The 23,315-nt window shown below is 47.4% G+C and overlaps 2 protein-coding genes across 8 annotated transcripts in view; one reads left to right on the top strand and one right to left on the bottom strand.

Moving 5' to 3' along the window:
• XPO5 (exportin 5) overlaps nucleotides 1-19,010 on the bottom strand; it is a 30,882-nt gene extending 11,872 nt beyond the window's left edge. The window contains exons 1-21 of one of the 5 annotated variants that reach the window (XM_014950684.1): nucleotides 18,849-19,010; nucleotides 18,421-18,542; nucleotides 17,406-17,478; nucleotides 16,683-16,820; nucleotides 16,194-16,376; nucleotides 15,127-15,168; nucleotides 14,240-14,266; nucleotides 13,725-13,910; nucleotides 12,984-13,060; nucleotides 12,442-12,541; nucleotides 10,976-11,059; nucleotides 10,440-10,565; nucleotides 10,103-10,193; nucleotides 8,503-8,631; nucleotides 7,638-7,753; nucleotides 6,706-6,861; nucleotides 6,254-6,295; nucleotides 5,540-5,647; nucleotides 3,973-4,172; nucleotides 3,264-3,363; nucleotides 2,177-2,358 (exon numbers count right to left, since the gene is read on the bottom strand). In XM_014950684.1, the coding sequence (XP_014806170.1) occupies nucleotides 2,177-2,358; nucleotides 3,264-3,363; nucleotides 3,973-4,172; nucleotides 5,540-5,647; nucleotides 6,254-6,295; nucleotides 6,706-6,861; nucleotides 7,638-7,753; nucleotides 8,503-8,631; nucleotides 10,103-10,193; nucleotides 10,440-10,565; nucleotides 10,976-11,059; nucleotides 12,442-12,541; nucleotides 12,984-13,060; nucleotides 13,725-13,910; nucleotides 14,240-14,266; nucleotides 15,127-15,168; nucleotides 16,194-16,376; nucleotides 16,683-16,820; nucleotides 17,406-17,478; nucleotides 18,421-18,542; nucleotides 18,849-18,953 (2,387 nt within the window). In that variant the 5' untranslated portion in view covers nucleotides 18,954-19,010. The remainder of the gene's footprint in view (nucleotides 1-2,176; nucleotides 2,359-3,263; nucleotides 3,364-3,972; nucleotides 4,173-5,539; nucleotides 5,648-6,253; nucleotides 6,296-6,705; nucleotides 6,862-7,637; nucleotides 7,754-8,502; nucleotides 8,632-10,102; nucleotides 10,194-10,439; nucleotides 10,566-10,975; nucleotides 11,060-12,441; nucleotides 12,542-12,983; nucleotides 13,061-13,724; nucleotides 13,911-14,239; nucleotides 14,267-15,126; nucleotides 15,169-16,193; nucleotides 16,377-16,682; nucleotides 16,821-17,405; nucleotides 17,479-18,420; nucleotides 18,543-18,848) is intronic. The other 4 variants (XM_014950685.1, XM_014950687.1, XM_014950689.1 and 1 more) reach the window with 4 other exon arrangements.
• Nucleotides 19,011-19,157: 147 nt separating this feature from the next.
• Nucleotides 19,158-23,315, top strand: part of POLH (polymerase (DNA directed), eta) — a 9,862-nt gene continuing 5,704 nt past the window's right edge. The window contains exons 1-5 of one of the 3 annotated variants that reach the window (XM_014950872.1): nucleotides 19,158-19,284; nucleotides 19,450-19,584; nucleotides 19,685-19,932; nucleotides 20,331-20,500; nucleotides 22,338-22,441. In XM_014950872.1, coding sequence (XP_014806358.1) covers nucleotides 19,499-19,584; nucleotides 19,685-19,932; nucleotides 20,331-20,500; nucleotides 22,338-22,441 — 608 coding nt within the window. In that variant the 5' untranslated portion in view covers nucleotides 19,158-19,284; nucleotides 19,450-19,498. Of the gene's footprint in view, nucleotides 19,366-19,449; nucleotides 19,585-19,684; nucleotides 19,933-20,330; nucleotides 20,501-22,337; nucleotides 22,442-23,315 lie in introns of all 3 variants that reach the window. The other 2 variants (XM_014950871.1, XM_014950873.1) reach the window with 2 other exon arrangements.

Here is a 23,315-nt window from a genome sequence, read left to right as displayed (position 1 = left end):
AACTGCTCAGCCTCCAAAACACCCTTGTTTTTTGCATACTGGTGCCTGACTTATTCAATTCTGCTGCTCAGTAGGATCCATCCCACTGCTGCTACTTGCAGATCTGCTCACACAGTAACCAACACAATCCGTGAGGACTTCCACCTCCTGTATAAGCACAAGCAACACTGGACCTTGCTTATCCCCAGAGAAAGCTGCCTTATGGCACAGAGCTAAGAGAAGCATCCATCCCCAAGCAGCAATGCAACTATGTTCCTGAAGGCATCCTCAACACAGGCAGCTTTCCTGCCAGCAGTCTTCCTCATATCCCTGTACTTCTTGCCTGCTGACAGGCTGCTACAGATTCCACATTCTCTTATGTAATCCATATTAAAGAAGGCCTGAGGAAGCAGTACATGGAAAAGGTACTCAAAGCCAGCGAAAAACACACCAAGCTCCAACTTCTCCAGAAAGGCATAATCATCATCAATATCTGCACTGAGCAGCTCTGAGTTTGCAGTTGTCACACAAAGAGGCCTCTACATTCAGCAATAGCCAAGAAAGGTATGAAGTGGAGCATCTACTGGTCTTAATACATCAGCTGTTTGGTTCTTGTTGGAGCATCCAGCCTTAAGAAAAGCCTGGATACCTCTGAGTGAAGGACAGGGCACTCCATGTATGTTACCACCACATGCTCAGAAAATATTTTGGTCTGCAGTGGAGCTGCTGGAACACCATAGATGGATTGATTATCTCAAAAAACAGCATGGGAGCCTCTTCTTTATGTTGATGGGGAAGCACTGGCAACAGAACACAGCTCATGCATTTTCCTGGAGGTGGTAAACAAGCAGGCACAGAATTTCTGCTTCTTTACAGGTAGTGCAGCAGGAGTTTGACAGAAGACAGAGTTTCGTAACAGCCTCCAAAGCTTGTTGTAAAAGAGATCCCAAGTGTTTTTAATAACGTGTAAGTTCTGGCAAGAACAGTGATCACACAAACGAAAAGTCTCTCCATTGCAGCCTGTTCAGACCTTGGCCACCGGTTTCATCTCTCACAATATGGAGCATGTTCCAGGCTCTGGAAGAAATGGCATGAGGCAACTCTACCAAACCTCTCCCAAAAGCTCACTGATAGAATCTTCAGTGTTCCAGGATAAAAGGCCAAAACACTTCAAGCACAGTTCCAGAACCACGACAGGACGGTTCAACTGTGCCCACTGGACAAAGTATCACCTGCTGTGCTACACAGATCTTTGCACTGAGAAACACTGCTAGGGTAGGCCAAGGCAGCACATGCTTCTCTTACCAATCCAGTGTGTTGCTCCTCACTGGAAGCAGCACAGTGACTACCAAACATGCCTGACTACACCAAGCTTGAGTAATAGGGCCCCTTTCCTCACAGACCTGCGAGCTGAAAAATCTACATAGATCTGAAAATGCTCTTCCCAACAGGCTCCTGCCAAGTACAGAGCCTCACGTTTTCAAGTATACAACATGCAGCACTATCTCACAAGACTGCCCCATAAGCTTGGCAAAATCCCAGTGTCAGCAGTCACGCTGCAACAGAGTCCTCCTTTATAATTCTGGGAACTGTGTTATTCAGGATTCCCCTTTTCTGCCCTCTCTTGCTCCTTCCTCTGGCTGCCCCAGATGTAGGCAACACCCGTGACGTGCAGAGGCACTGCAAGGTAGCAACAGCCTGAGAGTATGCATCCACTGATTTCAATAGCAGACAGCGCTTCAGGAGGCTGGTGTTCACGTTTGGCAAAACCAGCTTAATTTAACACTGAAGAGAGAACAACGCAAATGGGATGCGATGAGAGCTGGGACTGCCCTGGTGGTGACTGGAGAGGTGGCCTTGTAGGGGCTGAGGGCAGAGCAGAGATGTTAGTCGAGAAACGATTAACTAGGTGGCAGATTTATAGCAGTGGAGGTGGGGGAGACAACCCCAGCCCAAGCTCCCATTGGCTTTGATGGACTCTTGTAGGCCAGTCCAATGAACATTCAGAAGGCTCCAGTTTCCCCAGTGCCATTCCCCACTGTGAACAGTCAGGAACAGTACTTGGGCACCTGCACCAGCCTGCGTTCCTGCTGGCTTCACTGGGGTAACATGCTCTGAGCATAACGTGTATTTATTACACTTTGGCTTTCAGAGAATTTTAAGTCAACATAAATGATTTCAAGTCAACTTGACCCACCTTATAAGAGCAAGTAAGTTGTCAAGAAGCTTCAGGACCTGCTCAGTGCAGGGATTACGGTAGATTGGAGTTCCACTGGGCATATATCCCACCAGGAATCCTCCAGCTTTCGCCTCTTCAGTAGCAGCAGGCCAACGAGCTCGTTTCACAACTCCCAGAATGGTGTACACGCAAAAGCTTATCTGCAGCAAGAGATGTGCAGAGAGTTTCTTAGCCAGAGCACAACCTGAATAAATATGTTTCCAGAGAAACACATCATCATCCCATCTCAAAGGGATCACTCTACCGTGACCCCAACCTCGTGATAGGAACAAACTGGTGGGTTTGCTAACAAGAAAACACAGCAAACGATCATGCTTCATTCCATTATCTCCAGTGACCCTCGTCCATGGCAGGACAGCCTAGGAACAAGCTGTTAGACAAAGCATCAATGCATACAGTCTCATGAGTATGCAAGAAACCATGCACGTTGCCGTCTAAAAGGAAGGGTCTACAGCACCAGTCCCTCAACTCCTTCATGTGCTGGGATGGATTTGGAGATCTGTGATGACACAGTGGTCAAACTGCATTAGCACCAAATGACAAGCACAGATGTGTGGACTGCATTTCAGTGTCTTCTACAGACCTAAAGACAACAACTCATCTGCAGTCTGTCCAAGAAGTGATGACATGTCACTTGCAACTTGAACAACACTAATCTCCTTGGATGAATTTTAATTACGTTCTATGCTGCAGCCTTAGCATGACACTTTCTATACTGCCTGGCTTGAAAGGCACAATTCACTGCACCATATTTCCAAAAATCATTTAAACCAACCGCTTATCCAAAACCAAACTCTGCCACACAAAGAGCAGGGAATAGTGTGCTTCGCTCTGCTGAATAATCTGTGTTTTTGCAAGGCTTACAAAGCTCAAAGAGGCAAAAGCCAGCCTGTTATTCTGCAATCTGCAAACACCTACTGATTCGGACCCTAAAAAAGTAGATGATCAAGTGAGATCTTGTGTGCAACCACAACAGAAACGAGGGATGCAAGGAAACAGGTCTTCTCTTGCTAAGGATTACACTTCTTCTGGTAATGATACTCACTCTAGAGCGGTTCAGGCCACTGGGATCTTCCAAGACTGGATCAGCAATTTTGTTGTCTGCACCCACGTAGGAGATAAAGGCTTCAGGATCCAAGAGGACTCTGGCATCAGCAAAAGAGAGCAATGGGGATTACTGTTTGCACCAGAGAATTTGAACAGAGTTTTGTACTGGCAATGAACATCTTAATAAATACAGAGCAGGCTAGACTCGCTAGTGCTCCACACTGGATATGGGAATATGATAAAAAGCACCAGAAATGTGTGCACTCTTCACACATCTCCAGTTCTTCTGGGCCATGGGGATCTAAAACTTTTGAAGCTCCTATGAAGACAGTCCTGCTGGGAAAATGCTTGTTCACACCCAGCTGCCCAGGTGCAGGACATCTCAGCTTTAGTAAGGAGAGGTCATCTTCCTAGCTTCTCCTGGAGATGAGCAAAGACATCTTTCTATTTCTCATTTTTTGCAAATGCTTTCAGTGTGCTGGGAAGTGTTCCCCTATCATCCTAAACAATTCTTACCTAGCATTTTTTAACAAACAGCATTTAGACTCAGTTGGCAGTTTCTGAACTGCAGGAGAGCTATTACCACAATGACTGCCCAGAGCACAGGAAGTTACAAGGCAGCCCACCATCTTCATATTATCATTCCCTTATCAGACACATTACCTCTGCGACACATCCAGCTCAAAGCTCAGAAAAACGACCCGTACCTCTGCATCTCTGGAGAGAGCCATAAGCCAGCAACAGGAGCCATGAGCTCCTCCAGGAATGCCTTCTGCCGCTCATAGTCCTTGAACTGGTTGCTAATGAGAACAAGGGCCTCCATAAGGGCACACTTCTCCATCTGCGTCAGAAGTAGTTCATTGGAGAGCAGCTGCTTCACGTGGTTGTACAACATCTCAAAGTTTGGCTAGAAAACATCCAAGTGGAAGAGCATCATGCATATGGTGTAGAGAGGAGCTACTGGGGGAGGCAGAGGTGGTGTGTACTGTACTACGCAGAACAGCTGGAGGAGCATATCTAAATTACCTTTTCTCTACACAGTCATCTCCTTCTCAGTCTCAAGTTTCTCTGAATGTTCAGTCTAAAAGAACCTCTTCTCTTCCCTACCCCTCTATGATCATCCTACATCCAGTTTACTTTAGTTCCCAGAATGACTGAAACAAGCAGAGGAAATCTCTCTCTTCTCGGCAGTCATATCCCCTACAGCAGCGTCACACCTCAAAATTGTTCTGGTGCTTTTATTTGCTCACAGAAAGTACCTCACTCCTTTGGCTTTCAAGTGCCAGACTCTTCCATCTCTTTGCCCACAATTATGTTAATAACGATTCATATGGTTATCACTATCTCCACAGGAATGGTTGACTTTCTTCCCTGTCCACTCTAGTCACCACCATGTCTTCCTGTGCCTGTATCAGCATTAGCAATCACCCCCTTCAGCAAAGTCATCTGAACATAATATGGGGCATCTCTGGGCCCTTTGCTCCTCCAGTGAAGATGTCTGGTTGGCCACAGGAAAGAGAGAGCTGTAGTTCAAGGACCAGTAAAGTGCTAGCAGCTATTGAAGAATGCGGACTGGAATACCTATATTACCCTAACTAGCATCCTCAAAAAATGTCTTTGTTTAAACTAGGAATGTCCTATGGTGTTCCCATAATCCTAGAGCCAGCCCACACAAACTCGGCTAAAGAAAGGAGTTCAGAGCTATGCAAGTTGCATACAGGCTATATAGTTCAGCAAAACTGAACAAAATACCAGCTCATGGATTTTAAACATGTTTTAACATGTTTTTTCCCGTCTCCTCAAGTTAATCCAGAAAACAAATAATCTCCTCTTGCTCCTACATTCTCTTATGTAACAGAAGAAATTCTGGAGATTAGTCATTGCTAGTGGTCTTCAGCTAAGGAATCAATTGAGACCACCACAAGTGACCAAATGGAAATTCAGCAAACATTCCCATAAAATGAATCTAGTGCTGGTTGTGTTCTCCTCCTCATCCCATTTGAATCTAGTGCTGGTTGTGTTCTCCTCCTCCTCACCTCCTAACTCACCACCTTTTCACGTAACTCATCACTATACAATTCAACTCCATAGGCAGAAAATTTTTCAGGGGCTGGAAGGAAGAAGGGAGGTGCAGGGAATAAAACACTTTGCCTTTGTGCAGCAGAAGTGTTTCTTGGAAGAAAAGCAGAGGCTGTAGCCAAGGCAGCTGAAGATCCCACAAAATGCAGCTGAAATTGAGGCAAGATTCTTCATGATAGAGTTGAATTTACATACCAGGACAAGCTGAGGGTAATCCCGACACATCTTTATGATTGAGGAGCATGCATGCCTTCTCACGTTCTTCACTGCTCGAGTTCTAGGAGCCTGGACAGACATAACAAACTTCAATGCAACAAAACAAAAGTTCAGACAAATGCAGGGTATCTTCAAGAGACAAATGCATTACAAACAGTTTTCTGGACTGTTGAGTACAGATCAAAAAAGGATTCCCACAACCCCCAACCCAAACAATCACGCAACAACCAAATTTCCTCTGGAGCAGCAGCCAACCCAAGAAACCCACGTTTGAACAAGCTGTGCTCAAGGGGAGAGGATGCCATGGATCTTACTCACTATTTCAAAACTCCAAGCACTCCCATGGTAGCTGGCAGCTTTACAGCCACCTGTCACAGCCACGTATACCAACCACTGAAGAGTACCCACAGCCAATGACGGGATTTCATTCTCCAGAAGGCCAACACAGACTTTGGGATTAAGTGCACTGGCCTTAGACCACACCTGTGGCCTTCTAAATTTGTGGGCCAAGCTTATTAGGCTACATCAACCAAGAACAGATCAGTTGTATCTAGACTTCCCAGCCCTTTCCAGGAGCAGGACTATACTTGAGAGGCCTACTACAGCAGAGTCTTCAGACTCAGCATGCTCTCAAGCAGTGTATGATTTGATCCCATTGTTATAGCTTATCAGTAGAGAGTAATTCAGACATACCTTACTTTCTTCTATAACTTCAAAGGTAACTGAAGCAAACAGCTGTGAGAAAAGGAAGGAAAAATCCAAAACCTCATGTCATTTGTTAATATCTAGCACTCACGTGTGTTTTCAGCTCAAGACTTCGGTGCGATTTTATTAAAATCAGTGAAAAACCCTTGACTAAGTTGACAGATGAATCATCAGCACAGTAAGGCCTTGAAATAAAACACGGTGTTTACAGGCCAGAGTGTGCACTTAATGTTAAGATTTAAGGCTAGGAACTACAAAGCTTGTGTTATTCAACGTTTTTTCTTCCTGAACAAGACTCAGTCTCAGTTTCTCCTATCTTTAACATGAAGAATAGTCCTTCCCTGACAGTAATGCCAAGAGGATTAACTCCCGCATTTTACTACAAGGGCCTTGCACCACAAAAAGTCTACTTGATTTTAACATTGTCTGCAAGTACCTACCTTGGAAAGTACTTGCGGTAGGTATTCTGGTCGGTAAGTGACAAATGGGAAGAGAGCAGAGACATTGGTGAGCACACAGGACAGGATGAGAGGGTCCTTTGTTTCAAAATTAAGGACAAGCTGCAGCAGATCTATGCCATCATTCACTGGGATTTCCTACAGAGGGAAAGGGAAAACAGAAGGGAAGAAGAAAGGAGGCAACGCTCAGTACTTCAGCCTGTAGCACACATCCTAGACCTAAGCCATGGAGCTGCTGCTATCATATCAGGACTCTCAGCTAACACCACTGTCCTCAAAGCAGAAAGAAAAGCAGTAGAAACCTAATTTAACTGCGTGCTATGTGTACCTGCTGAGGGGAAGGAGGACAGCCCCATTGCCATGGCTGGTAGGGCAGTCTTGAGATGTCAGTCTCAAGTCCCCATACTACTGCTTGCACCTCTGGGAAAGGCTAATTTCCTCTCTCTTAGTTTGGCTCCTAATTCTCCTCTTGACTCTGTCCAACAGATTCCACGCTTAACCGACTATACCAACTCATATAATTATTTTGCTGTGATTAGAACAATGAACTAAAGCTAAATCTAATCAAGTGATAATTAAAAAAAGAATAAACTTAGGAAATTTCTGGTTAAGCAGTCCTCTTCTCTTCTAGCCAGACACTATGTCAAAGCACACCACCTGAGCACTCTCCTGTGACTTCTCATGGCATAGCGTCCAGAACCAAGACAAGCCTGACGGAGTAAGCCAGTATGAGTTTGGTCCCATCTAAAGAAGGGTCACTATTCCTCATGAGAATCACTCACCAAACAACCTGGGGTTTTGCATGGAGGTAACCAGCTACTACAAACTTTTCAAGGACAGCATAGCTGAAAAAAGCCACTCTTGTCAGCCCAGAACAAGCCAGAAAAGCAGACAAGAGCATCTGGTACACATACGTCTTTATCCAGGGTTCGAAACATCTGGCTGATGACGCTCTCCGAGAAGAAGGTCATGGCATCCCACTGCACAAAGGATGGAGAGAAGATGGAGCAGAGACCTTCGCCTGTCTTAGCTGAAAGGAAAAGAACACTGAAGCTCTCACCACACTCCTTTCCACATGCACACCACCAGGCCAGTAAGCTCCTGCACTGCAACATCTTAGGACTCGCAAGTATTTCAGTCACACAGCTCTCCCTGCAGATGCTTGGCAGGGATGCACTGGGAGCAATTAAGTTGTTCCCGTGTGATTTGCCTCATCCCAGAGAAGGCTCCTGAGACATAAGTCTGACCTTTGAGATACTACAGGGAGCAACACCAACAAGTCACAGAAGGGAAAAGAAAAAGAGGGAGACTGTATGCCCAGACTCAGCACTGCAGGCAAGACTGCCCTCGGCACCAGGTGGCCTTCCTTCACAGGAGGGAAAGCAAGATGCCCGACAGAGGGATCTGCCAGATACACAGAACTTCCCTGGACAAAAATAATATGTTATGGGGAAAACAAGGGCCAAACAATTGTAAAATTGTATCAGAGGGACAGATGCATCTGTTTTACACTGAGATTTGGGGGAGGGAAAGGAGAAGCCAGAGACTTTACATTAGTTATTCCACAGGTAAACTGGAAAGGGTTAAATTTGGGGTGGGGTGGGATTGATTTGATTTTGCTTTTAACTTGCAAAGACCTTAAAAGCCTGAAAACCTAGTGTTGAGCCTTGGCTCCCCCTTACACAAAAAAAAAAAAAAAAAAAAAAAAAAAAAAGGCAAAGGAGTTTCTTCTTGGCTTGATTTATAAAACAAATCCTATTTTTTTTTTAGGTAACTCACAGTTCATGGGTCCTGTATCAACAGGAGCTGTGAGCTGGTACTTCAACCATTCACCAGCCATTTGGAAGCCAGTTCGAGGGTCCAGACGACAAGCCATCCTCATCACCTCTCCTTGCTGGGCTCGGAAAGCTGCAGTGAAAAAATGAGATACCATGCAACAAGCTGATGCTGCAAATGCTCCCTTCCCCAAAGCTCACCTGCAGCTTTGCACACCTGGGAACATTATGGACTGTTGCTCTGGCAATAGCTGTGTAGTAAGCTCAGATATACAGTCAGTAAACTACGTGCAACAGGATGGGTAATTTTTGAAGCAATTTAAATGGACTAAAAAATGATGGATTAACATAAAAAGAAGTACAATTAAAATGCAGTATGAATTATGAGATCTATGCTAAATCCAGATTTACTGCAATTAAGCTTCTATTTTTCATTTATAAAAATATCTCCAAACTATACATGTTTGCTGCAAAGCACCTTGAGATACTGAGACAGGAAACCAGCATTAGGCAACTACCACTTCCTTCAGCTAGGCACACTTTTTCTACATTATTCAACTTAACCCAGGTCAGGTTCTAGGCTGACAAGCTAATGCAAACTCAAAAAAACCAAAGAAGCCTTGTTTTCAATTTCAAAGATACAAAAAGCAAAGTATAGCACAGGAATTTAATTTGTTCCAAAATATTCCAGAACATGATCACATAAATAATCAGCTCTGCTGACTACAGATGCAACCTGCATTGTTTAAAAAAGTTGTTTTATCAAGTAATTTTATGTTGTGTTTCAGATCAGTTTTATTTTCTTATGTATGTAACACCTTCAGTATCATTTAATTCCCTAAAACTACTTCAAATTCTAGCTTTGTGCATTTACCTACTTTTTGATTTCCACCCAGAGTTATTACAATAAGTAAAAAATAAACTATCTAACAAACAATAAAAAATGGAATACTTAAAATCTTCAAACATAAATGTAAAAAGAATTTAAGTAATTTATTAAATATATCCTCCTGGCCACCAAGTGAGTACCAAACAATGTCAGCCAGTGAGAACCAGCCTTGGTTTTGGGAAGTAAAATACAAAAAGAAAAAAAATTATTAGTACCCAGGGTTCCCTGTTTGCTTTTAAGATCATGATTAAATCTGACTATTTTAATTGCTCAAGTCTACTATTAGTACTGAACCAGATACTTCTTAGTAGAGTCAGGACACATTTTCTTTCTGGACTGACATGTAAAGCCTTTTGTAAGCTGCCTTCCTCTCCTAACCGAAGCAGGACTCCAGGCTGTTTCATTTCCTCCTCTAAGTGACCAAGAAGCACATTTTCTTTGACACTAGGTAGCAAATGCTACTAGGCCACCTGGCCACCTGGCCAGGCTGGCTACCTGGCCAGCAAGCAAAATAATAGCAAAAAGTAAGTAAATGTAACACCTGAGCTGACACAGGAAAATCCAAAATTAATTTAACTCTAAGACCCAGGTTGAAAGAGTCAAGACACAAACAGAAGCTGCCAAGCCCACACGGTAGGTTCCAAGCTCAGCCAGCGACTGAAATTATGAGGAAAGGCACAGACAACAGCTTCCACACGGGGTGATGGCAACTTACAGTTGAAGAAGGCATTGAAGTCCTCATCACTATCAAAATCAAAGCGGGAGTATTCACAACTGGGGCTGTCCGTTTTAGAGGGAAAGCCCACCTGGAGACAGAACAGGCAAGGTCAGGAAGGAAGAGAAGTCACTCATCATAGCTAAGAGTGTCTTCAAGGAGATGAAGACTGAAGGCAAGGAGCAGATGGCAAAATGTTGAGATAAGCTGTTTGCTCAGTGTCCTGGAGATCATGTCTCTGGCAGACATAATAAAACTGTAGTTTCTCCCCCAGGACCCACAGGCCATGTTCACTTAGGCATCTTCTCACACCCATCTGCCCACAGTTCCCACATACCTTCACTAGGTTGGTCATAGATGCACGAAGATACTTTGGAATCATGGCCAGCAACAAGGGGTCACGAGACAAAACTTCATGTCGAAAGAGGGCTCCCCACGTGATCTGGGTGGAAGAGCGCAGAAACTGGGCAGAGAAGAGGGAAAAGAGGGTAACAGAGAAGGATTTCAGTGCTGAAATCTCCACTGCTAACATGAACTGTTGCTAGCAGAAGGCAATGGCAAATTACACAGACTATTTGGTTGAGGCCAAGGCACCCTACAGGCACAACTCAAACTTCCAGAATAACAAAACTTAAATAGTAGGGCTGATTGCAAATTCTGCACTTTCTACTCAGCACCTCTGTGTCAGGCATTGTCCCTAATAGGGTGGTAACAGAGGAGAAACCACTCTGTCTCCCAGGTCTCCAGCTGAAATGGAGAGCCTGGAAAGCAGTATTTGGCAGCTGAAGTTCTGTGGTCTTCTATAGGTTACCTCAATTATGTATTCACACATTCTAACATCGACATAAACAAGCCTTTCAGCCCTTTACATACCTGGCTGGGATGGGTCGTGAAAGCTAAAAACGAGTCAAGGTATTTTCCAAAGTTGGCTGGCGTTTCCACATCAGCATCTGAGCCCTATTAGGAAGACAAAAAATTTCAGACAAAATACTAACTATATGTCATGCTGGGCTCACAAGTGGCATGTCCCTGGGTAAAGCAGGAGCAGTACATCCAAGGCCACGTGCTGTAAAGGAGCAGAGTCAAAAACACCAAACAACTGCAATTTTCTCTGAAACCAGTACAGCCTGAGGAGCAGCAAGTTCTGCTGACCAGCCTGGAGGTGCCAGAGTCAGCACCACCCTCATTAAAGAGAAAAGGGTGACTTCTCAGATACTGGAGTTCCATTAAAACCAAAGTCATAACCACTGCTGCTGCTGCCATGAGTCACAATTTTCCTCCTATTGGGTTGAGCCCACCCAGCAGTACCAAAGTAGAGCAATTCTCAACTGCAGAATTTCACAAGCAAATACACCCAGATGATTTCACACCCATTGCTCCAAATGTTTCCTGCATTTAATATATGGACAACTCTTACCAATACCTTTCTGGCAACTTTGGCAGGAACATAAGTTTTACCCAGAGCCATAAATTCAAGGTTTTGCTGCCTTTCGCTAATCATAATGCGACCTGGTGCCCTGTTCTGGAGCTGTACAGCTCAGCGCAGCCTCTCCCCAGCCAATGTGGATGAGAGGACTCAAATCCCCATCCATGACTTCATTCCAGACTAACAGCTCCCACTGCCTCAGAGCAGGTGAAGTCACCGAAAGGAATAACACACATGGGGTTTTTTGCTTTCCCTCCCGGGAGAATTTACCCTGGTGCCACTTGCACAGGCTGGCTGCCTCTGTCTCCCCACTATCAGCACCCCTCAGCAAGCCTGCCTTCCCTACTGTAAAAGCAGTGCGCTGAACAAAGGGAGCAGGAATTCAGCAGGCAGCACGGCACACGAAGTACCAGTGTGCGTTTTCACCTCAACATTGACAAAAAGCATTAGAAAGATGAACAGCAGGAAGAAAACCCCTTTTTCCTTCAGTTTGAGAGAATCTTAGTAGGAGAATGAACAGGTATACTCTTTGAGTTATTTCTAATAGGAAAATTTAAGAGGCTTACAACACAAGGGTAATTTCCTGGAGTAATTTTTCTGTAGCAGTAGACGGCAAGAAACTTGACCAATTTTCAATAAAGCTTCAGCATTTTACAGAGGCTACAGAAGATGACTTTTGATGACAGCCAAGGCCTGGAACCAGTCAGGGTCCCTCCATATTCCTATGATTTGGCAGGATACAGTTACCTCACTTGCAAGCAGAGCCATTTCTGCCTATTCCAAATGTGTGGAGAGAACCCTCTGCTACCCAATGTGCAGAGATAACCCTGGTCCCACCTTCGGCTGGGGTTGCCTCAAGCCCAGCCCTAAAAATTAGCCTTGCCAGGGTTGCATTTGGTAGTAGTAGACTTACTAGCAATGCACACAGCTGGCTGCCCAATGCACACAAAACTTGGCAAAGTCTCTTCAAGAAAACATAGTGCTTCTCCACCAGGCCTTCTCCATCGGCTGTCCTGGGAATGAGGGGAGGGGAGAAACAGGATCACAGTTACTCACGGTGTAGGTAACAGGCACACATCTATCTCGTAGACAAAAAGAGGACCCGAACAATTTGATTTTATTGCAGTGGGATTTTATTTGCTATTATCAAGAAGTACTGCTTTATTGGTATCTAAAACATCTGTATTTGCCTCTCTGAAAGAGTCCCCCCTGATCAGTTTCAGGCTAAAAAAGAAAACTGGGGAAGCTGTGGTATTTACACTGATTTGTCCTTCCATTATGGGATTTGAAAAATATCGCAGTTTTTCAGGTTTTGCAAAATAAATGGGGGGTTTGTTCTCTCCTAACCCAGTCCCAGCTTCCTGCAGTTAAGCAGCAATACCTTTTGTAAATCACATCTACAAAGCCATTTGTATGCAGTTTTGTGTGAAATTACAGCAGCAGGATGGTACTCACTGGGCAGCAGAGAGAATGTAGTGCATGGCAACGTCTCCAAACAAGACCATCAGAGGCTTCCGATCCTCCAGCTTACCCTATGTGTAAAATATGCCAAATGCTTCAATTAGAACATACCTATTTATTCCCATCTGCAAGTGAAATTAGGAGATCCCCAGCTGTCCTTCCACCTGGGGAAGTGCTTATAGTCCACAAATTATTTCTGTAAAAACTTGCCAAAATATCTAAGGTAGTCCTGATCTCAAGGAATTTCCCCAAGCAATCCCACCACAGGAACTTTAAGCTAAAAAACTGATCCCGAAGCATTAACTCCTCTTCACTGCAGACTGATTAGTTATGTAAAGGCAGCTGATAAACACTCAGCCTTGATACTAAGCTGCTTGTGAACGCATGGGTCAAAATAACTTGTTTAGATCCTCCTGTCATTGCTCTGAGCTGCCAGACGACGCAGCTGGTGACAATATTTCCCACTTCACAGTCATAGGGAAAAAAAGGTTAATGGGGATCTCCAACTTCAAAAATCCAAGGAGAGCTGAGCACAGAAGTTGGAGAGAGTTCTAACAGTTGCTATATGTATTGTGTTGGCATGACATTCATGTTAAATATCATTAATATAAGCAGCCAAATTTGAATTTTGCCCTTTGAAAAGGGCAAAGATATCATTGCTCAATCTGAAGCATTATATAGGAGAATAGGAGGAAAACAAAGGGGAGCTAGAGGAGCTGAGGAGGGAGAACTCACTTTCCTGCTGACAGCAATCAGTAGACACTCTGCTGCTCCTATTTGAAGCTCAGGTTCATTTAGGAGCAGACACAACATCTCCAAGAGCTTGCAGTTGTCTGCTGTGATGTGGCTCAGGGCCACCCAGTCAATGTAGCCAGCCAAGGTGTTGAGTGCTGCTATCCCCACGCGGCAGTTTGCCTGGGCCTGCGAACACAGAGGAGGCAAGAGGTCAGAGCGAAACACCAGCTCCCACCTAAAGCCATAAACCCTGAAGAACAGTACCAGGAGCCACCCAGAGTGAAGTGACAGCAGAAGGGTACAAGACCCCACACTAAGGATGCCAGTTAAGGCCTGGGCACTTGGCCACTTGTGCCTCATTCTTTCTTCTCCAGAAATCTGTATTATAGGTGATCAAACCCATCTATAAATGACTATCACAAGTAACAGATTCCAAAGCCTGGGAGAAGCCTGGTTCTAAGCAATCTTAGTCTTATGAAACACTAATGCACTAATTCCTGCACATCTCCACTCACCTTTGGCTCCTGAGCCAGATCAGTCTTCTGAAAAAGAAAACAAGAGAAGGTGAGTGAGCAGCTACAGCACACGCTTCCACCCAACCACTGCTGGACAGGCTTATTCTCGAGAACGTAGCCAGAAGCAGCTTCACAGAACAGCTCCCTAGTGACAGAGGCTACAACAGAGTCTCCTGCTCAGGACATCACTGCAGCCATCATAACCACCTCCACAGCCCCCTGGCAGGCAACACAACAGGACTTTCCATTGCAAGTTAAGCCATGATTCCCTTCTCATCCAAAAGATGATACTCCAGTCAGCAGGCATCAGGGAGACATGGGGGACAAGGAGGAAAGGAATTTCAGTGCTTCCTGAAAGCTTCCAGAGAAGAAACTCTTGACCTTTTAGAACATCTTACGTCCAAAAGCCAGACTCTGAAAGATGCTGGTGGCTTTTATGTGCTGAGATGGATGTCTGAAAAGGGTAAAGGATTTGTCCACGGTCAGAAAGGCAGCTGGAGAGAGAGCTGGGGCAAGAGCTTACAGCCTGACTCCCACTTCCAAACATTTAACAGCAGCAATGAACTGCTTGCACCATCTTTTTGACTAATGCAAAGGAGTTCCTCAGACGCTCAGGTTTGATATGACAAGCATTTCTTTCTGCTGCAAGGTTTTGGTTTGGAAGCTCTGTCCATCAATGTATTCACCGCAGTGACTTTCAGTTAATCTGGTTGTGTTTCAAGCATTTACCTGAGCCACCATGCCAGAACTGCATAATTGTAAGCACTGCAGATTATGGTCTTGTGGAACTGCCCATCATCTCCCCCAGTCTCAGTGTGCGGACGCCAAACTGAACACCCAACCCTCAGAGTTCACCCTGTGTGCAAACATCCCAAAGATCTGCTAACCTGTGGAGTGGTGAGGGCTTCTTGTTCCTGGGGTGCTCCAACCTTGCCAATCAGAAAGATTCCACCGTTAGCAGAAGCAGCCACACTTCAGAGCCTCAAGCACTGCAATTCAAACCTTACCTGGAAATGCATTTCAACCAGACTACAAAATGTACCAGGGTCTCCCACCCACCACCATAAATTGCACAGAGAACTGTCTGTTCTACTGGTGTGCTTGTTCAGCCTGTCAGCACACCAGGAAAATGAACAGCAGTCAGATAGGAGAGGGTTTTTCATTGCCTCACAGTTTCACATTTAGTGTATCTCTGGATTTTAAATCACAGAAAAAACCCAAAGAACAAGAGATACACCTAAGCAACTTATTTCGAGACTGCCTTCTCAGTTGCGCTTCGCTCTCAAATCCACTTCCTTCTCACAGGAACAGACTGAGGTAGAGACTTGCCTTCACCAGCCATCTTAACCAACCTGCACATCTCTGACTTTAGGTAAGAATTCAGGAAAGAAGTCTCTTTACGCAAGAGGGAAGAACATTCCTCACCACAACTTGACAAAAAACAGGCTTCCTGACCTAAGCTCTCAGAGAAAAGGACCAGAGAGGCCCAGATGCAATGCTGAGACATCAGAAACTCATGCATTTCGGTGCATCGCGACAAAGACACCACTACAGCATAAGAGAACAGATGCAAGCCTAGGACGGCATCTCTTTACCACTGTATGTTACATAAAGTACCCCAAATCTACCCATTTCTGCTACAACCACACCTTCGTTTTGCTCCACCATACACCCTGCGTGTCAGCAGAACATTGCACCACTAAGGATGAGGCACTCATCCACTCAAGCCATTTAGACCAGCAAATCCAAACTATCAACACTAACTCTGTCAACCTTGTGCATTCAGTCTCCCTGACCAGCACCGGCTTCCCAGGCCACAGCAGATCCCCACCTCACAGCGACAGCAGCAGATTTCAGACAGTTTCTGCACTTGCTTCCCCAACAACCTGAGAGCTGTATCCCAATTCCGAAACGCCTCCAGCACTGGCTGAACCCAAGGAAAGGAAACTCTTACCATGCGTCTGTACTTGTTGACGTTCTGCTGCAGGGTAGTTAGTAGGAAGCTGAAGATCTTCTCCATGTTCTGGGTGAGAGTTTGCTGGATATCTCGTCGCCGCTGGGTAGGCAGAGTTTGAAAAGTTACCACGTCCTCTGCCAAACGTAGGAGGATGAACATCACCAGTTCTGTCTGAGTTTCCTGGTGTCCCAAAATGAAACACACTCCATCAGCACAGTTCAAACATCAAAAATCCCTAGAATCCAGCTCAGAGATGCAGAGAGACAGTGAGCATGCATAAAGACACGTCACATCTTAGAGAAACAAGAGAGGAGGATGGCCCTCTCTCTGCTGAAACCATCTCCTAGAATACCCTAAACTAGTGGAGATTTTTAAGTCCATCATCAGCCTGTCTCAAGTGACCACCTGAGGCTCTCTTCAGGATAATGGAAGATTGAAACCCACACTATGAGCAAGCAGAAGAGAACAGACAGGTGTGTTTCATACCCCTTGCTTGGAGAGAGTATCCAGCTCCTTTAGCATGTCAGGCCAATGCTGAGGCCATTCACGCTTGATCATCTCCACCACAATGCGAGACAGAACGTCCTTAATGTGACTTTCCTCCTCCAGGATACTTTGAGTTCCCTGTGATAGAAGAGGGGCAGAGTTACACAGGACAGCAAACATCAGACAGGTATAATTCTGACCTGGGAAGCACAGTGATTGTAAATATTCTAAACCACACAAAATAATAACGACAAAACACAACACTGGGCAGCTCTTCATCTCAGCTACCTTGAGTGACACTCCTACCCTCTCAATCATGCTAGTGAACTCAGGGCAACAAAAGGATTCTCCTCAGAAGAAGGTTACTCATCACAAGAGCCATCACAACAATAGAGAACACGACTAAGATAACAACTTTAGTATTCTTGCAAAGGATAAGAACATCCACATTTACTGAATTTCCTCCTAAGGAAAGTTAAAGTACCTTATATATCTCATCCAAGCCTCACAACTTCCTGCCATATGAGGTGACATGGTTAGTGACTACAAGACAGAGAAAAGCATTGGAACAACCAGGGATGCACAGCAAAAAAGTAAAGAAATGCAGAAGTGAATTCAGGTCCTCTGTGCTAACTAACTGGAGTCTTTTTTTCCTTCTGCTCCCACTTTTCCCAAGCAAGAGAATAATGTTTCAGAGAATAGTCTGGGGTAGAAAGTACTTACACTGGATATGAGGCCCATGACATTGTTCTTTAGATAAACTTTTTCTAGGCGAGGCATATTGTTCCAGCGGAACCTGTTTGAGAAAATTAAAAAAAAAAAAAAAAGACAGAGAAAACAAAAAGGACACCAAGTCAAAACATTTATAAAGATCTCTGACTTGATTCTCCACAAACCATCACTTCTTTACCCGAAGTAAAGAGAGATGTTACAGCTCACCAACCCTGCCAGTGCCCAATCCTTTAATAAAAAGGCTGAGTTAAAACTGCTGCTGGCAAATGGACGTGCACCACCGAGGTCAACAGACATGAGAAGCAGCAGTGAAAGCACAAAGCACCAGGTCTGTAGAGGCGGCAGAGAGAGGAATCTCAGAACTGAAAAAAAAAAAAAAAAAGACAGAGAAAACAAAAAGGACACCAAGTCAAAACATTTATAAAGATCTCTGACTTGATTCTCCACAAACCATCACTTCTTTACCCGAAGTAAAGAGAGATGTTACAGCTCACCAACCCTGCCAGTGCCCAATCCTTTAATAAAAAGGCTGAGTTAAAACTGCTGCTGGCAAATGGACGTGCACCACCGAGGTCAACAGACATGAGAAGCAGCAGTGAAAGCACAAAGCACCAGGTCTGTAGAGGCGGCAGAGAGAGGAATCTCAGAACTGAACTAATACAAAGCCTCTTTGTTAGCATGAGGCTAATGACAGAGAGCGCCGCAAAGCCCTGCTGACAACCCTGTGCGCTTATTTATGTCTTGTGATGCCGGTGTGTCTCAGAGATGGGTGAATCACCCTTCCCAACCTGCCCAAAAACCATTTTCTCCTCTCCTTCTTTTACAGAGGAGGAAAGAAAGAGAGCAGGGCTGCATCTGTCCTCTGGGGCAGAACAGGCTCTCTGTGCCCTGAACGTGCATCCCTGCGGCGGGGAGCGCCCGAAGGGGCTCAGAGCCCACGGTGGGGGCTGTGTGGCAGCGGGATGGTGGCGCAGGGCGTCGGGCGGTGGGCACGGGGTGCCCTTACTTGACCACATGCTCCAGGATCTGCAGGCCGAAGTGCCGGACGATGGCCGTCTGCGTCTTCTCTGCCAGCTTCAGCCCGCAGGGCACGCAGATGGGACACTTCTCCTTGAACTCCTCGCAGAACTGGGAAAGGACCGGGGACAGATACGCACAGTTACATCACGAGCACGGGGCGGCCGGTAACGGGGAAAGCCGGGGGGGGGACAGCCCCGACCCCTGAGGGAGCAGGCCGGGGGGGGGGCCCCGACCCCCTCAGCGCCGCGCAGGCGCATCCCCTACCACCTACCCCCAACTCGCTACTGATTCCCGGCACCTCAGGGGCTGCCCGGGCCCGGCCCGCCCCCGCCCGGGTCCCGGGACGGTGCGGACAGCGGCACCCGCGTGGCCGGAGCCCGGCACCTCCTCCTCATCCTCCCCCCGGCCCAGTACCTTGAGCGCCTCCAGGCGGTAGCGCTGCGTGGAGGCCGGGTCCATGATCACCGTCACCGCCTTCACCAGCTGCTCGCACAGGCTGCTCACCTGCTCGGCGGACATGGCTGCGGCGGCGGCGGGCCCGCGCCACCGGCCACCGACGGGCGAAAGGAGGAGGGGGCGGCCGCCACGCGGCGCACGCGCGGCACGGTGAGCTGGCGGGCAAAGCGCATGCGCCACGGCTAAGGGCGCTCTTCCCCCCACCCCGAGAACTACAACTCCCGGCGTGCCCCGCGCGGGTACTACAGCTCCCGAGAGGCTGTGAGGCAGGGTGGGGCGGGCGGTCAGGCGGGAGGCGGCGGTGGAGACACCGGTGGGGCCACCGCCGGTGGGGATGTCGCGGGGCCGGGAGCGCGTGGTGGTCCTGGTGGACATGGACTGCTTCTTCATGCAGGTGGAGCAGCGCCTCGACCCGCGTCTGCGCGGCCGCCCCTGCGCTGTGGTGCAGTACACCGAGTGGCAGGGCGGCGGGTAGGTAGCGGCGGCGGCGGACCCCCGGCCACCCGCATCCCTCCCGGCGGGCCCGCCCCTGCCACCGCCCTCCTTGTCTCCTTTGCAGGGTCATCGCCGTGAGCTACGAGGCGCGCGCCTTCGGCGTGTCCCGCGGGATGTGGGCGACGGAGGCGCGGGCGATGTGCCCCGACCTGGCCCTGGTGCGGGTGCCCCAGGCGCGGGGCAAGGCCGACCTCACCCGGTGAGCGGGGACGGACGGGGCGGCGGGGGGGAGCGGGGGTGGGGGACACGGCCTGCCTTAGGCGGGGCGGTGGCTTGATGCTGTGGCCGCCGCCCGGCAGGTACCGGGAGGCCAGCGTGGAGGTGATGCAGGTGCTGTCGCGCTTCGCCGCCATCGAGCGGGCCAGCATCGACGAGGCGTACCTGGACCTGACGGGCAGCGTGCGGGAGCGGCTGCGGGCCCTGCGGGGGCAGCCGCTGGGGGCTGACCTCCTGCCCACCACCTTCGTGCAGGGGCTACCCGAGGAGACCGGATCCCAGCCCGGCTGGAAACATGCGCACCGCCCCGGCCCTCAGCCCGACGGGAAGGGTACGGACCGACCCGGCCCCCGGTCCCCAGCCCCCTGGGGCTTTGGCCGCTGGGGCCGGCGCTTTGCATACCACGGGGGGGCGGCTGTAACGGCTTTGCTCTCAGGCTGCACAACGCAGCAAGAAGGGAGCCCAGTGCTGCTGGCCCTCTCCATTGGTAACACTCCCGACAGAGGTAGAGAGTGGGCTGCTTTATCCCCCCCCAAAGCACCAGCAGGGTAAACGGCATCCATATTTTTCCCAACAAACGGCTTTTAAGGTGTTTGCTTCTCGTCCTTGCTGTTGGCATGCAGTTACAGAAGCGAGTGACTGTTTGCTGGCTCTTGCTGAAGCTACTGATCCCTTTGCTGGGCTCAGTGGGAAATGCCCACGTTGATCCCCTTTCTGTCCCTTTTCTAGAGGAGCTGCGGCAACGTGGCTTGAACGAGTGGCTGGCGTCACTGTCTTTCGATAACCCCGACTGTCCTGACCTGCAGCTGACCATGGGTGCAGTAATTGTGGAAGAAGTGAGGGTGGCTGTAGAAGCAGCCACCGGATTCAGGTGTTCAGCTGGAATTTCTCACAACAAGGTATGTGTGCATCATGTCAGCCTGGTTTCTTCTGAGTAGCAGGGGCAGAATGCACTGTAGATATTCTCCTATGCGTTCTTCCAAGTCTCACGTAGAAGATGAGCTGAGGGGGGAACGCAGCCATGTGTGAGCACACCTTCAGGGAAATTATAGGACATCTGGGAAGCGGAGGAATTTTTTTTTTCCCAATGATGTGGCCTATGCAGTCAGCACTCAATTAATTTACTGCCTGGGTTCCTGGTGTACCCTAATGAGTTAGCTCACTAGAAATAAAAGGGATTTGAGTCCCCCAAGAGGGTTTTCTTCAGGAGAAAAATGAGAGCTTAAAGCAGGAAACGCCCACCTTGAGTTTTAGGTAACAGTGGCCATAGCCAGGGAATGGTTTTTACTGACACAATTTCTCAGTAACTTGCAGGAAGAATACCAGTGTTTTGGGGCACTGAGGTGAGTCGAGTTGCTTTTCCTCTTTCTGGTCACTGAGTCTTTACCCCTGCTGGCCATGCTTTGGGTGATGCTCAGCTGGTAGGAGCAGCCACAAGAGCACTTCGTGCATGACAGCAGCTGCAGAAACAAACGGACTTTGATGCTGCAGCTACAGAGGGTTTCCTGCTGAGTGAGATGCAGGGTGGTTTTACTGACAGCACCTAGCACTCGTTTCAGCCTTTGCAAAAGGGATTATCTGTGCAGTTATGACTTTAAAAATGTAGGCTTTGACCAAAATAAGCAAAGGGTAAAGACTAAATTGATTCTTTGGGTCTTAAGGCTTTTTGGCTAAGTCGCAGTAAGTCAGGAAGTAGCCTGGAGTTATTGTGGACAAGCAGCAGGATGAATCAGTAAATTGAGGGCTCTTGTAGAAATGGCAAATCCTGTTTCAGCATGTGCAAATTAGAGAAGGTGTCAGAAAACGTAAATTATTTCTCCCCATGAAGTCTTAGTAATTGGTTCAGCTTGCAGCACTTCACTTTAGGAACAGTGTGGGTAAACTTGGAAGAATTTCCAGTGAAACAAGAATAACAGTAATTGGTCATCTGGAAAATGACTGGATATGAAAAGTTGAAGGAAAGGGATCTACTTTCTTTAGAAAAGAGAACGTATGTAAGCCTGTAAAATAGGCTGTCAATAAAGATCATAGCTTAATAGGCAAGAAAGAAATTCTGCTTAGTTATAGGATGTGTGGTAAAGCAGTGAAAGAGGAAATTACTAGACTTGTTCAAAAAAACCCCAAACACCCAGTTAAACGTATTTCAGGCTGGTCTGTGTATTCTTGATCCTGTGGTAGATTAAAGTGGGAGGGGAAGCTGTATAGCAGACAGGCTAGAGAACATCCCTTCCAGGCTAGCATTTCTGTATTTTTCAGATTTCCTTTTGCAGCGTTATGCTGCTGTGGACCTTGCAGAGAGAAGAATAAGATAGTGACATTGAGTAAAGGCAAGACAAACACAGAAGATGAAGGAGCAAGACATAGTGAGAGAAATAGCCTGGGCAGGATTATGGGGGTGCTCTGGAAACTCTAGTGTGCTTGCCTGATGGAAAACTAAGCCAACTAGAACAGATGATAGACCCAGATCCCCTAAGCTGCCTGGAGCAGGAGTCCAGCCCTTTGCAGAGCTAGAAGTCTGGAAGCAGCAGTGCTTTCAGAGCACCCAGCCAGTGCGCGCCAAGTCCCAAGGTGGGTACTACCTGGGAGCAAGCAACGGTGCAACCTGCACGTCCTTCCTAGCAGCTATTCCAAAGGCAGCTCTTAGAGGTGATAACAGCACAACCTGTGCGGTAGAGTCACAATCAAGTCAGTGCAAAGTTTGTAATAACAGGGTTTCCGCCCTCTTCTGTGTTACAGACACTGGCAAAACTGGCCTGTGGGTTAAACAAGCCCAACCGCCAGACACTAGTATCTTCACGATTTGTGCCACAGCTCTTCAGCCAACTGCCCGTCAGCAATATGTAAGTACTGGGGAGCTGCCTGCCTTTGTGCAGCCTGGGGCTCAGGCCGAGCTGCTCTGTGGCAAGAGCGTGTATTTGTAATGCTGGTGCTGTGCTTCCACGATCCAGGCTTTTATCAGGAAGAGAGCCCTGTTTGTCTTCATTGTTGTGGTGTTCGCTCCTGTGGGTTTGTCATCATTGCTTGTGTGAGCAGAACTAAAGTGACTTGGGGGTAGGAAACTGTTCCTGGCCACCTCAACAGAGAGCCATTTGATGCTAATTGATAGCAGCCAGCAAAAGTTTTTAACTCCACGGTAACTGCTCATCAATGCTTGTGTGAAAAGGAGAGGAAGTCCTGCCAGCATACCTCACAGCTGTGAGCGGCAGGTCAGGAGGAGCATGCCTGGGAGCTCCCAGAGAGCAGCTGTGGTTTGGTTTTGAGCAGGTCCAGAGAAGGGCAACGAAGCTGGTGAGGGGTCTGGAGCACAAGTCTTACGAGGAGAGGCTGAGGGAGCTGGGGTTGTTCAGTCTGGGGAAGAGGAGACTGAGGGGCGACCTTATCGCTCTGTACAAGTACCTGAAAGGAAGCTGTAGAGAGACGGGGGTCGGTCTCTTCTCCCAAGTTACAGATGATAGGACAAGGGGCAATGGCTTCAAATTATGCCAGGGGAAATTCAGGTTAGATATTAGGAAACATTTCTTTACTGAAAGGGTTGTCAGGCATTGGAATGGGCTGCCCAGGGACGTGGTGGAGTCACCATCCCTGGAGGTATTTAAGAAACGTGTAGACATGGTTCTTCAGGGCATGCTCTAGTGCCCAAGATTATTGGTTTGTCGTGGGCTGCTGAGTGGGTGGGTGATGGATTTTTGGTTTGGTTGTTGTTGTGTGTTTAGG

Source organism: Calidris pugnax, unplaced genomic scaffold (assembly GCF_001431845.1).
Source record: "Calidris pugnax isolate Ruff unplaced genomic scaffold, ASM143184v1 scaffold24, whole genome shotgun sequence".
Classification (NCBI taxonomy): domain Eukaryota; kingdom Metazoa; phylum Chordata; class Aves; order Charadriiformes; family Scolopacidae; genus Calidris; species Calidris pugnax.
The sequence above is the reverse complement of the archived record's forward strand: the minus strand, read 5'-3'. Positions and strand labels throughout refer to the sequence as shown.